Source organism: Cygnus atratus, chromosome 1, assembly GCF_013377495.2.
Source record: "Cygnus atratus isolate AKBS03 ecotype Queensland, Australia chromosome 1, CAtr_DNAZoo_HiC_assembly, whole genome shotgun sequence".
NCBI lineage: Eukaryota > Metazoa > Chordata > Aves > Anseriformes > Anatidae > Cygnus > Cygnus atratus.
This window is the reverse complement of record NC_066362.1, coordinates 3826701-3840183: the sequence shown is the minus strand read 5'-3', so window position 1 is coordinate 3840183 and position 13483 is coordinate 3826701. Positions and strand designations below refer to the sequence as shown.

The following is a 13483-nucleotide window of genomic DNA, read 5'->3' as shown; positions in this document are numbered from 1 at the left end:
CTGCACCGAAACACCAAGTCTGTGCTCAGATCTCCACCCACCAGGAGCAACTTTTCAAAAAACTTTGGCGAGCTTTTAAGCTGATACACATGCAAATTTTTTTTTTCCCCTCCTGAAGGAAAGCAGGACCCTAACATTAGCCAGCTGCAGAACCATCAGCATTTAAAAGAAGATATATAGGAGTGACTTATCCCTTTCTCCCAGGAACCTATGCTGGTTACATTTTGTCCTTAAGAGGGTCCTGCATCAAACAGCTGGAAATAAATCCAGAGCGATGACTTGGCCAGCTAAAGGAAACTCCTCTGATTCAACGGAATTGCATGACAAAATGCAGACAGATCAGCTGCCCAGGTGAGTTGCTTTTCCCCAGAAAATCCTTTAGAAAGTAAACTCCAGGGCACTGGTTCAACTGGGAGGAAATTGCGCACCGGCAGCATCCCTCTGCCCTGCCTACCCACATCACCTCCACGCTGACGTTCACGTGGCGCTACACATCCCAAAGGCCAAGGCACCGAGCCAAGTGCTTTACACGCAGGAAAGGAAGATCTTAAGGATATAAGGATGCCTAATGGAATTTGGATTAGCCACCCGCCTCTCATCCCACCCAGCCTCACGTGCCGGGAGCCCTCCTGGCAAAGGCAGCGAGGAGTGAGCCCCTCCAGGCAATTTCTCATCTCCCCTTCAAGCCGCCGGAGCCTGGAGATCTCATGGGAAAGGAATGCAGGGAGTGAATGGCTGATGGCAGCGCTGTAAAATGTGGTTTAATTATGGGCTGGCCGAGAGCACGCCTGCCCCAGCTCCCCTGCCCGCTGTGGGGCAGGTGGGACTAGCGGTGGCAGCACAATTCGGGGATACGAGAGGCTGCTGGGGGGATTTTTTCTCAGGGGTGGGCAAACAGACTGAGAGATATGAAGAGAAAGCATGTGAAGCACGTGGGATCAAGAAAAAAAAAAATCCATCAGCTAAAGAAACCGAATTAAGGCTACAAGTTACAGTGCCAGAACGGCAAAGAGCCGCTCATCATCTGCCTGGGTGTCTTGCCAAAGCAGACTCAGCAGACAAGAGATGATAAAACTCTCCAAAAGGGATTTCTTTCTTCTTAAATATTCCGCATTCCTGAGGACGGAGCTGCCCTTGCACTCGCTCCCTTTGTGTGACCTGGCTCCCCGGTGCTGCGTTTCAAAAGCAGCTCCCACCGGCAGGCACTGATTTTGCACGCCCGGATACCCATGGGGGCTGCGAGGTGTACCAGAGGAGAACATTTTTCCCCTCTGACCATTTAGAACAGACTGCAACAGTCCCACGTGCCCAACAAACTTTGGGGCTTTTCTTTTTCCCCACAAAAAAAAAGAATATAAATTAAAGAGGGAAGGGGAAAAAAAAATGTACCTGAATAGACAACTCCTCCTTTATCTGCCAGCAGACAAAGGATCTCAAAATCAGAGCCAAGAGGATTTCGGGCCATTAAAATAATAGCACTTGACACAAGGACAATGCTGGGTACTGTTTCATGCCCCCTCAGCTCCAGACAGATAAAAATCGAGCTTCCAGAGCTCACGCTGAGTGCACATAGGCAGCAAAAACACCTGTATTTGAGGAATTTCTCCCAATTCAGTTTGCTGCAAAAGGAACAATCCAGGTCCCCCCCTACAGCATGGAAAAGTTATGTGTAATATGGACCCGGGGAGCACTTCCCAAAACGCCAGGTCAGCACTGGGCACGGTGTGTGCACCTTCTCACCAGGAGCCCGAGCCCAAACCCAGCCAAATCACAAAAGCCCGCCCCGAGCTCCAGGAAACTTTGCAGCAGGGATGAAACCGAGCCCCGTGTTTTGCTCCGGGCGCTTCACAAAGACCTAATTCATCATTTCTTTTCACCACCCTGGAAAGCTGTCAGGGATTTCAATGCATATTCATCACTTATTATCGACATCTACCCAGGTAAGTCAAGGTCAGGGATGACTTGTGAAAGGCTCGAGCTGTATATTTAGAAGTGGCTCATCTCGTGCCTTACAGCAGCTGAGAGCCAGCGTGGGTGCGCTCCCGTGCTTCGCTGGAGGGGGTGGAAGGAGAAAAAAAAATAAAAGTGGAAACTTGCATCTATAAAAGGTTAAATAAAATAGCTGCCTCCCTACTCCAGGCATTTTTACTGTCTCCATGTAGGCAGTATTCCCACACGCCCACCCCCCCCCCCCACCCCGCCAAAAACCCACGCCGCATCTTCCGTGTGAGCCCTGGGCTCCCCTTTTCCACCTTTTTCCCATTGCATTTTGCAGACAGCTGCATCTCCTGTCCATACACTGCATGCAGGCTGCAGGGAGCCTACGTAACCCCTGGGATGTGCATCCCACGTTTCACATGCCCACGGCCGCTGCCTCCTCTCCTCCAGCATCCCCCAGCCCGGCCCCCTCCCTGCACCGCCTCGACTTTCCCAGCCCCTACGTGAGAGACGTGCAGCTCGGCAGAAATTGAATGGATCGCCGTCAAAGGGCCAGATGAAGGCATCACTTGGAGCTGCGACGAGGAGGAGGAGGAGGACAATCGGGCTAATTATTTCCTGCACCGAGCGGCCCGATGATGCTGCTGCCCTGGGGACGGTGCCGGCCTCGAGGGAGGCCGGGGCTCGCCATTGTGCCTCCCGGCCCCACGCCTTTGTGCCCGAGCTCTTTGTTGCTGCCGAGGAATCAGTATCGCCTATGGGAAGCCACGGGTTTCAAAACCAAGAAATGCCCAGCCGGGCTCTTCCCATAGATCGCAGGGAATGATGCCGAGCGCGGCTCGTTCCCACCCCGAGAAACAATCATATTATTATGATTATATTCATACATTAAAATATGTTCGTTTTCTCCTCTGTAAGAGGGAGCTCTCCCCTGTCAGAAACCACGTGAATAAATTAGTGAAGGAAAAAACAGCGAGGCACCACGTGCTTGGGGGATTTCTTTCAAAGGTGTCAGTCCTTGAAAAAAATAAAGAAACCCAAAGCGCTCAGACCCAGCTGCAACGCATTACACAGGTCCCACCCCTGCCCAGCCATTTCTGCCCCACGGCCAGCCAGATGTTCAGCCTGTTGCTGCTGAAAGCCATTTCCTCGGTGCCTTCCCCTGCACATGTGCCCAGACAAGGCTCAGCATCCCTCGTGCGCCCCGGCTGAGCACAAGACTCGGCATCCCTCGTGGCACACCGGGACCCACGGCCGTGGGGCAGCAGCCGTGATTCATCGGGGAAATTAACGGCATCATTCATTTCATCCAGAATGTATTTTTTTTTTTTTCCTTAAAAGCGGGTAAACTTTCTGGCCAAGAGAAACACGAGCAACTTAAAAAAAAAAAAAAAAAGCAGCTGCCTGCTCGAGAAAAGCAGCGGGAGGACTGATTCACCCACTGCCATCCCCCTCCAGGCTGCAAAAAGCCGCCTCCATCCTCGCTCTCCGCAGCCTCTGTGGGTTCCTGCGATGCTTATTTGGGAGCTGGGGTGGTTTGGGAACTCCGTGGGGTGGCACAGCTGCCGGGTCAGTTAGAAGAGCCGGCTCCCAAATCAGCCGTGATTCACGCCGGGTTTGATAGTAGCGCCGGGGCGACCCGAGCATCGGCTCGTATTTATTTTTTTAAGCGTGGGGTTTGGTTTTGAACACCCCCACGCCTTCTTTTCTGCAGGACGCTGAGCAGGCAATTTGTTTGCCCTCCCCTCCACCTGCCTCCTATCTCCCCCAGGCACAAGGTCTGGCGAGGTGCAGACAGCTGGTGGTTATTTGCGTTTATTAAATCCCCGATCTTATCCCCCCAATAAAAGCCCAATCAAGCCAAACATCATGGCAAGGTGCTGAATGCCCTGAAAAATCCCAGCTGAGCTAGCCTAGGAGCAACCTGCCCTATTCCCTGTTAATCCTGTAAGTATTATGGGGTGGAAAGCAAGGGGGAGGGAATGTCAGGACATGCGTGGGGCCGGATCCAGGCGGGCTGCACCTTCCTGGGCTGGAAGCATGCACAGGGATGCTACGGGGTGGGCACGCTCAGGCTGCACTGCACGGATAATATGGAAAAATAGAGTGTGGGGGGGTCCACCTTGGTGGGGGTCTACCCTCGGAGAGAGCATCGCAAGGGGGTGCACGGGAGGAGGGAAGGGGGGGGGACCGCATCCCACCCCCGCCACCCTCCTACCGGGGGGATGCTGGACCCCCTCCCTTCCCCAAGGTGTCCCCCCCCCCCCTTATCCCGTCGTTCCTACTACTCACAGCGGCGGGGCAGCGCCGGCCGGTTGTCATTGGGGAGCCAAATCTTCTGGATGCGGCTTTGCGTCAGCTCCATGGGCATTTTTAAAGCCAAGGTCTTTTGGCGCTCCGCGTCCACCTTGGGGCGTTCGCAAAACGGGGGTGGACGGAAAAAAAAAAAAAAAAAAAAAGAAAAGGGGGCGAAAAAATATAAAAGGAGACGATAAAATAAGGCTTGCCGCTCGGTGAGGGTTTAGAGGGGGAAGGAGGGACGGGGCACAAAGCGGGGAGGTGGGCGAGTCCCGCCGCTAATTTTAACTCAAAAAAAAATGCAAAAAAAAACACAAAAATTCGGCTTTTTTTCCTCCTCTTTCTCCTTTTTAAAAATAAAAAAGAAAGCTGAAGGCGAGGGCTGGAAAAAAGAAGCGGCCGCACTTCTGCTACCGCCGTTCTCACGCTCCGCTCGCACTGCAGTCGCCGGTGGCGTCGCCTCCTATTTGGGGCCGGGAGGCCGGGGGGGGGGCCGCGGGTCCCCGCCCTCCGGGGCGGGCCCCGGGGGGGCGGGAGCCGAGGAGGAGGGCGGAGGAGCCGGGGAGGGGGCGCGGCGCGGCGCTGCCGCCTGCTGCCGGCCCCCCCGCACTGCAGCGGGACAAAGGCTTTGTCTGGAGGATGGGGGGGATTGGGGGGGGGGGTTAAATGGGGGGGGTTGTGGGGGTGGAAGGGGAGAAAGAGGGGAGTGGGGGTGTGGGAGGTGATGGGGAGAGGGTGGGAAGGGAAAGGGGGTATTGGAGATGGGGTGTTGGAAGGAAAAATATGGAGATGAAAGGAAGGGAGGAGAAAAGAACAAAGGAGAAAAAAAAAGGGGGAAAGAAAAAAAGAAAAAAATGAGAAAAATAAAAAGGAAAAAAGAAAAAGGAGAAAAGAGAGAAAAGAAAGACAGGAGAAAGGAAGAGGGAAAAGAAAAGAGGAGAAGAGAGAAAAGAAAGAAGGGAGAAAGGAAAGAAAAAAAGGAAAGGAAAAAAGAGAAGAGAGAGAAGAAAAAGGAGAAGAGAGAAGAAAGAAAGGAGAGAATAAAGAAGGGAGAAAAGAGAAAAGAAAAAGGAGCAAAAAAGAGAAAAGAAAGGAGAAAAATAGAAGAGAGAAAAAAGAGAATAAAAGAGAACAGAAGGAAAAAAAAAGAAAAATGAGAAAAGAGAAAAAAAGGAAAAAAAAGAAGAAAAAAGGAAAAAAAAAGAAAATAGAAAATAATAATAATAATAAAAAATAAAAATAATTCTAAAGCCAAAGCAATTCTACAACCAAACTCATTCTAAAACCACAATTATATTTAATAAAAGAAATCCTTTCTAAACCCGAGGGCTCCCCCGAGCGGGCTCCCCCCCCACCCTCCTCTTTCCGCGCCCCCTTCCCCTCCCCGGCCCGCGGCGGGTGGGAGGCGGAGGCCGGGGGCTGCGGAGGCTCCGCACGTCGCTCACGTCGCACAGGCAGGGCTGGGGCCCGGCCTCCTTCACCCCCCCACCTCCGCCGGGGGGTGCCCGGGCTCTGCTCCGCCTCCGCCCCGCTCCGCGGCCGCGCAAAAAGGCTGGGGCGGAGGCTCCGGGGGAGGCTCGCAGCCTCCCCCCCCCCCACCCTCTCGGCCTCTGCCCGGGCTCGGGGATGGAGGAGCGGAGGCTGCGGAGCCTCCCCTGCGCTGCCTCCGCTAGGCGCAATTAATGCATATAGGTATATTTTATTAGGGTACACCCCAATAGGGTGTTTTTATCCCAAACGTAGCCACACTTCGGGATTTTTAACCCATTAGCCGGATTCCCGCAGGTGACCTCGCCAGCCTCGATTTGACGGTGAAAAGCACTAATTCCAACCCAAACGTGGCAAGGGCAATAAATAAAGGTGTGGGAAAAATCCAGCTTTCTCCTCAAAAAAAAAAAATTAAAATTAAAATTAAAACCACGATTTTGGGATGCTCATACCCCGAGCAATGCGGTGCGCCCAGGCAGCAGCGGGATGCTGGGTGGCTGGTGGGGAAAGTTCAATATTTTATAGCTGGGAAGTGCTCTGCTGGGTTTATTCTAGCTTGATTTGCTAAATAAAGCAAATTTTGCACGGAAATTAAAACACTGGCAAGTGAGCACCTCGGCTACATACTGAATAGCCTCCAGTATTATTTTAGGGCATCTTCCTCTAGAAAAACAGGCAGGTGTTTTTATGACAAAGAATATCTTTTTGGCTGTCTCCTTACATGGTGCCAAGATGGATGGAGTAAAAAAAAAAAAAAAAGTGCACAATCCCTCAGTCTGCTACGCTGGAAAAAATATATTCATAGACCAAAAAAAATGGTACTGTGTGGGAGCTGAAAAAGGATGCAGAGATTTGGGATGTTGTAAGGAAGAGGGTGAGAGCATCAACTGGCGAGGAGGGGGTGAATCAGCGAGACAGAGATGTGCCCCCCCCAAGACGATGCACAAAATACATCCTCAGGAGAGGGCAGAAGATTATTTTGATAGATTTTGGCTATTTTATTTCCCCCATTTCTCAAGAAATCCATTTCAGCATCAGGTTTTATGCCACCCTGGAAGGAGGCAGGTTGATTGGATGCTGTTGCCACTGCTGCTAAATCAATCTTTTCCCACAAAGGGCAAGAAAAATTTGGTGCCCAGATAAAATGTGACTCAGAAGAGGGAAGAAAATTCACGTGCTGATGTGCGACGAGGATTTGGGGCATTTCCCTTCCCCCTGCAGCTCCGTGCTCCCCTTCATGGCTTTCCCAGAAGCTTCAGCCGCTTCCAAAATCACTGCCCCGAGAGCATCGAAAAGAGCAGGAAAGCGAACCTCTGCCTGAATTAAAATCACAGTCGCTTCAAATTAGATCCACCTAGTAACTCTTGGCTAAAAACGCCTAAATAACTGGAGCGGAAAGCTAGACCATACTTAAACTCCTAAATAAGTGGCCTGGTTTTAAAGGCACGAACACCCAGCTGCTCCAAGTGAGGTCAGCTGGAAGGAGCATCATTACTATTTATAAGGCACTCTTGGTTGTGAGGGTGGTGGCAGCACAAGGTGCATCGGGAGGTAAAAAAACGTAAAGCCAGGGCTTGAAATCTGCAGATCAAATCACTTCGAGTGGGAATCCAGTGGGAATGGGCGAAAAATCCCAAATCTGTGAGAGCAGAACCCATCTCTTACAGGGTTTGTAGCCTGGGTACTTCTCTGAAATACCAAAATCCAAACACCTCCTTTCCCTTATTTTGTGTCCCTGCTTTTGAAACACCAAACTGACCTAGCAGCCCATCCCAAATGGTGGAAAAAGGCTCTGTATGGGGCCCAAAATCCAAACCCTGGGCTCAAGTCCCCATCCCCTGGGGAAGAACCTGCCTGGGTACCAACCCTGGGGATGGCAGCCAGCCCCGGCACCGTTCCCACGCCATCAAAATGCAGGGAACGGCAGCCCCAACTCTGACTAAGCCGTGATTCATCACCTTTTTTTCTTTCTTTTTCCTTTTTTCTCCTTTAAAGGAAGCTTGTAAGGAAAGCATGAGTCCCGTTCATGCTTACGTTCAGTGCAGCATTGGGCCATTGTGGCGTCAAAGAGGAGAGGGTGCAGTTTACGGGGAACCCGAGTGCCTCTTTGCACGGATAAATTTGGAGTTGGTGGCTCAGGGCTGGGCTTCCATCACCGCGAAGATACAGCTATAGGTGAGTTTGGTTAACGGCAGGGCAGCAATTTCCAGCACAGCCTCAGTTTACCAGGCTGCAACATGGGCACAATCCTCCCTTCGGAGGCAGGTTGCAAAATTTAAGCCAGCAGCTGCCCAACATCTTGCTAGCGCGCTGAAGGCACCGTTTTGCAACAGAGCGAATTACTCATCTGGGAGAGAGGAGGGGTATTTATAAACAAATTTGAAAAAAACTCTTTTCGCTTCCGAAAAAGAATCAGGGGGACCATGGGGAAGCCAAGAAAGCTGCCTGCAGCACTCTGGGGGAGGCAGGGGCTTTCAGAAGGGTCAGGGAGTAACCAAGTGGTTGTGTCCTCCTCTTGACTGCTGGACAGGGAACTGCTGTCACTGCTGGGGGGGGGCTTTTGGGGGGAACCCTGGAAGAGTTTGCAAAGCTGCTGGGCCTTTTGCTCATGGCCATTGTGCCTGCACGTTTAAAGCGCTCTGCTTGTGGTGGTAGTGGGTTCCCTGTCCTGAATACGGCAGGGAGAGCCCAGTTCAGTCTCCAATCCCCCCTTGACCTCTGCAACTGGGAGGGCTGAGCCCGCAGGCAGGATCGGGGCAGAGCAGGGAACATCTTGTGCCCCAAGCCCTCCTCCCTTCACCCAAACAACCAAGAAATCGACCCGTTCCCCCAGCTGGGGACAGGCTGTCCCGTTTGCACGCTATTGCACTCCGCAACTGGACCTGACGTGCTAACGAAACAGCTTCCTTCCCCAGCCGTAAGCAACTCAGCTTGGGGCGAGCAGCCGAGCACCAAAATACCCCACAGAGCAGGCACTCGGGGCCACCCAGCATCTGCCAGTCGGTGCAGGCAGCACCTTTCTTAAAATAGCTGCAAGCAGAGAAGGGGAAAAAAATCAATTGGGTTTGAGGAAGGAGGGCTGATAGCAAAAAGGGGAAATCCCCAGGGAGGAACGAGGCATTGCTCAACCCCACTCCATCAGCCCCAGTCAAACGCCGTGCCGGGAGCTGAGCTCGCCTTTTCTTGGCAGCCAAGAGGCAGGAAAATCCACGAGGGATCTGCACAAACGCACGTGGTGGCTTTCAGCAACAAGTGCCAAAATCAGCTTGTGTGCACGTGAGCCGGCTTGCAGCAATGGTGCTAGCCAGGCAGGAAAAAAAAAAAAAAACCTCACATCACTTTCTACCAGCAAAATGAGGCCCCCTTTAGTTTTCTCTAAATGCCTTCTTGGCCATATTCACCCCTCGGACCTGGTCGCTCTTGCTCGGCCCCTCTGCTCTGAGCACCCCTGCATGCTGTCGCTGTCGCACCCGGTGCTACACAGAAACTATTTGGGGGGCACTAAATTTTTCCTGAAGTCAACCCTCTTTCCTGCTATGCCGTCAGCCTTGCTAAAAGCATTTTTTTTTGTCTTTCTTTTCATTCAGGAGCCCTTCAAGCAGAAGGATGGGGGTTCAAGCCTAGTTAGCACCTGATTTACTGCAAGGAGCTTTGCAAAGGGAGGATGGCAGTGCTGTGGTTTAGATATTTGCACCGGTGCTGATACAAGGCAAGAGACACCCAAAAAGTGGGTGAACACTGTGCTGTTAGGAAAGGAAATGCAGCCCGGGAGGACAAAGGTGCAGGTGACGAGAAGGCAGCATGGGCAAAAGTGATTGTGGCTTAAAGGAGGTGCTTTTGGTTATAACTGAGTGAGTTAAAGGCAAACAGTAAAGGAAACGGGAGAGGTACAAATGAATTGCCTGCCCATGATGAATATGTGGAAGACAGAGGGATGAGAGCCTGGATTTAAAGTGCATTCCCCAAGCTAGGAGCAGAATCCCCAAGGGTCCTTCTGTCATCTGTGCTGAGATCTCGGAGAGGGCTGGCAGGTCCCTGGGAAGTCCCAGTAAGGCCCAAGGGCTTAGGTGGGTGTCCAGGAGCCAGGAGCGATGACCCCAAAGGAGCCTCCCAGCTCGATGTTCCTATTTAAAATCCCACGGAAAGGGTTTCATCTCTGATTCATGGATCAGTCTTGCCTAAACCAGAAAATCTGATGCAGCTGCACCTCTTCTTCCAAGTTACCCCAATACACTGTCCCACAGAAAGCACCAGGATGAGGTCCCTGTGGCCTGTCCACGAGATGCATCTTGTGGGACACTAGCTGAGGAGACAAAATTTATGGTCTGAAAATCCCCTGTAATTTTCAAGGAAGAAAAATAAGTCGGAAATAACATTCTGAACCTGCATTGTTCATTGGAGCAGGAACATTTCTCAACACCGGCTGAAAGCCTGCTCAGAAATGGGTCCAAGCAGCTTGAGCAACGTCCTGTGCAAGTTCCCAACCTCACAAGGCAAGTGCAAAACACATCTCCCCCCCGTAAGCTGCTAAATCAGACAGACAACTGACTCCCTAGGCTGCAGAGACAAACACGGGGCTTTAAAATTGTTAGAGGATAATTACACGGCCAAGAGCCGGGGATATTCCGGTCTCAGGAATCTGATACTGTTTTCCCTTGAAATGAAATCTGGCTGAAGAATTTCAGGCTTGGTCCCAACAGAGAGGGTCAAAGGGCGCGGAGCTGTGAGGGAGCCAAAAATCCAGATTTTGATGCTGCCACTGTCTCCATGACACTAATATTCACCTTCTTGTGCCTCCTCCTGATGGGTCCTTTCAGTTATATCAAACAAACACTTCACAGCTTGCCCTGTGCTTTTATATCAGGTGTGAAATCCCCCACTGGAGCCCTGGGATTGAATCAGGGTGTGATGCCACGAGATGCTAAACTCGACCAGAGGTTACCCAGCTCCTGAGCGAGATGCCACAACCACAAGGCACTGACCCAGCCCAAAATCCTGCTGGGTGGAAAGAAAAGGGTGCTTATAAGGCTTCTGTGTCCCAGGTGGGGCTGTGCCAGCTCAGATTGCCCCTGCCCTGCTGCCAGCACAACCCGTAAGGTGCCACAGTGCTTTGTCCAGATACATCAGCAGAAATAGGGCCACCTGCTCATGCCTGATCCAGACCTTATCTGTGCTGCAAAACAATGCAGCAGGTCCAAGATTTGCCCTACTCTGAGCACAGATTGCTACAGGGGTCATTTAAATGGCCTTTTTTTGGGGTGGCTTGTAGGAGGTTGGGTTAATTAGGAGCTTAATTCCCCAGCCCCGTGGTGCACGTGGGACGCAGCCCTCCATCGGAAACACCCTAGGGACCAGCCTATTTAAGGTGGAAGACGGTCACCCTCCGGAAATCACAGCCTCTCATTATCCCGAGGACTCTGGCTGTTGAATTATTGCCCAACGCCTTATTTGCACCTGCCTTTCATTAAGGGCCGGGATCGTTATCTCATCATCCCAGCTTATTAAATCAAACAATGGCAAAGGCTGCGGCCTCTCATTTGGGGACTGACTCACCTTGTGATGTAACAGGGACAACCTCAGCAGTGCCATGGTGACCGGCAGGCTCCCCAGGAGCACTGATGTCACTGAGCCAGCTGCCGGGGATGCAGGGGAATCTCCTCTACTAAGCCAAGAAGCACCAACACGAAGCTCTTGGCCACGGCACTGTGAAAGCTTCAGGCTAGCCTGAGGGTGGCCAGGGTTAGGGAGGAAGCAAACCTTGTGGTTTGTGCTCGTAGGCAGCAAAATGCAGCAGATTAATCACAGCCTGGGAAAAAGGATGTTTTTTTTATCTCTGCTATCATCCCCTGCTAATATCAGTGCAGGTCCTGGTATGGGTTTTTTTCTATCAGGGGTGATAAAACACCATCCTACAGGGCAGCATCCTGGGAGGATCTGCTGTTGGGAGCATCCGCAAGAAGGCTGTGGGTAGTATTTGGGAAGGATTTGTGTCATTTTGGGTGTCTGCAAGGAGCTGGTCACTTCTGATCATCTGCAGAGAGAAATGGGCGCTCCTGGAGTGATTAACCTGCCCTGCCATGGACACTGAAACCAGGTTAAGTTGATTCGGGAGGTGTCTGTGGCCTGTGAGCACGGGGGGAGAGCTCAGTGCATGGTCTACAGCCAAGCTATCCGATGCAAATCCTGGTGGGCTCCAGGATGAGGTGATCCAAAACACAGTTCCTTGCTCCTCAAGACTCAAGCCTTGCTTCTCGAGACACAAACCCACACTGGGAGTTAGGATGAAGCTTTGATGAGGAGCTACATTTCGAAACTGCGTACGTGCTGAGTATCTTTCCACGCCCTTGTGAGCACATCTGCTGTATTGACAACCTGCTTGTCCCTGCTTCCTTGCAGGGCTGGGACCATGCAGGCAATGGCAGGTGATGGTTGCCCAACAGCATCCCACACCTCGATCCCAGCTGAGAAGAACCACGGCTGGGACCAGCACCACTCCTCGGTTCCCTGTTCCCTCCCCAAGGGCTCACCTCTCCATCCAGTTGATGGAAACCACAAGCCACCAAGAAGTGAGGTCTAAGTGTCCCAGGCTGTTGTCGCATGCTTTTAAACCTGAGACCTGCGGGGACTTTTAGGATGTTTGTGAAAAACAACCAAGCGTGTATGGTCAATAGGTTGAAATTCAGAATAGGAAGGTCCATGACTACGCTGAAAGATGTCCAAGGACCAGCCAACTGAAAATCCATCGTGAGATGGCAAGGATTTCTGAGTTCTCTGAACCAGGAATGAAAATGATCAGGAGATGAAAGATATCTTGATGAAAGATGAGGATCTGCTCTTGATGGACATCTCAAGGAGGTCTGTCTTCAGCTGTGGGAGCCAGGCTGAGTTTCCATATCTCTTGCTGGAGCTCTGCACAGCCCCAGCTAACCTTTCAGATCTCCTAATGACTTAACCAATTTCCGGAGCTGAATCTGCAGGAAGCAGACTGCACAGGTTGCTGGAATGCAGAGGTTAAATAACCAGATTTTCTTATCAGGCTTTTCTCAAATTTTGTTCTGCATGTAGAGAAAATATTTCAATTTATCTAATTCCTACCAGAAGTTTTCAATTTATGTATTTTGTTTAATCATTTCCATGCCATGGAGACCTAGCTGGAAAAAAGAAAAGTCTAAGATGGTCCAAAAATATTTACAGAATTTCGTTTCTTTTTTCACTGATATTTCCCAATCAGACATGAAAAATATTAACGGGAAATTTCTCTGAGATATTGGGTCAAACTGAAATATGGGGAGCTTGCTGCCAACATATTTTCTCAAATGTATTTGCATTTTCCAAGCCACAATGACAAGCAGTTAACAGCTTCTTGGGGGTGGGGGTGAGAAAAGAAAGGAAAAGGAAAGAAGAAAACTCGGCTGAATGTTTAGATTTCTGCCCTGGACTTTAGCAGATAGCAGCCAACTGGCATTTGGGGACATGGTGGTTTGGTAGGGAACAGGAGGGCAGCCACCATGCTTCGTAACATTGGGAATGACCCAGTCTTCTCCCCAGCCAGCTGCTGCCACTTGAGCTAAGAACCAGAGCCATGAGATCTGGGACGCACAGATGGCCGCACACATTTCCCATCCCATTGACCATGAGCTGTCCCCACTGAGTGTGATGGAGAAGGGGAAAAACCACTCGTACTGCGCCTGCTTTGGTATTTCTGGCACCACCGCTCACTGGGGAATCAGAACGCACACTCCTTGCCCTAAGGGGGCTG

General features: G+C 51.3%; 1 protein-coding gene and 1 long non-coding RNA gene across 3 annotated transcripts in view; one reads left to right on the top strand and one right to left on the bottom strand.

Moving 5' to 3' along the window:
- Positions 1–13483, bottom strand: part of PFKFB3 (6-phosphofructo-2-kinase/fructose-2,6-biphosphatase 3) — a 40181-nt gene that overhangs the window by 16894 nt on the left and 9804 nt on the right. Inside the window, exon 2 of one of the 2 annotated variants that reach the window (XM_035549354.2) lies at positions 4231–4345. The exons of the other annotated variant lie outside the window; for it this stretch is intronic. Coding sequence (XP_035405247.1) covers positions 4231–4309 — 79 coding nt within the window. The 5' untranslated portion in view covers positions 4310–4345. The remainder of the gene's footprint in view (positions 1–4230; positions 4346–13483) is intronic. 2 annotated transcript variants of the gene reach the window in all.
- On the top strand, positions 7725–12908 carry LOC118249422 (uncharacterized). The gene is made up of 2 exons (XR_007708160.1): positions 7725–7899; positions 12121–12908. It is a non-coding gene; the product is annotated as an uncharacterized LOC118249422 (long non-coding RNA).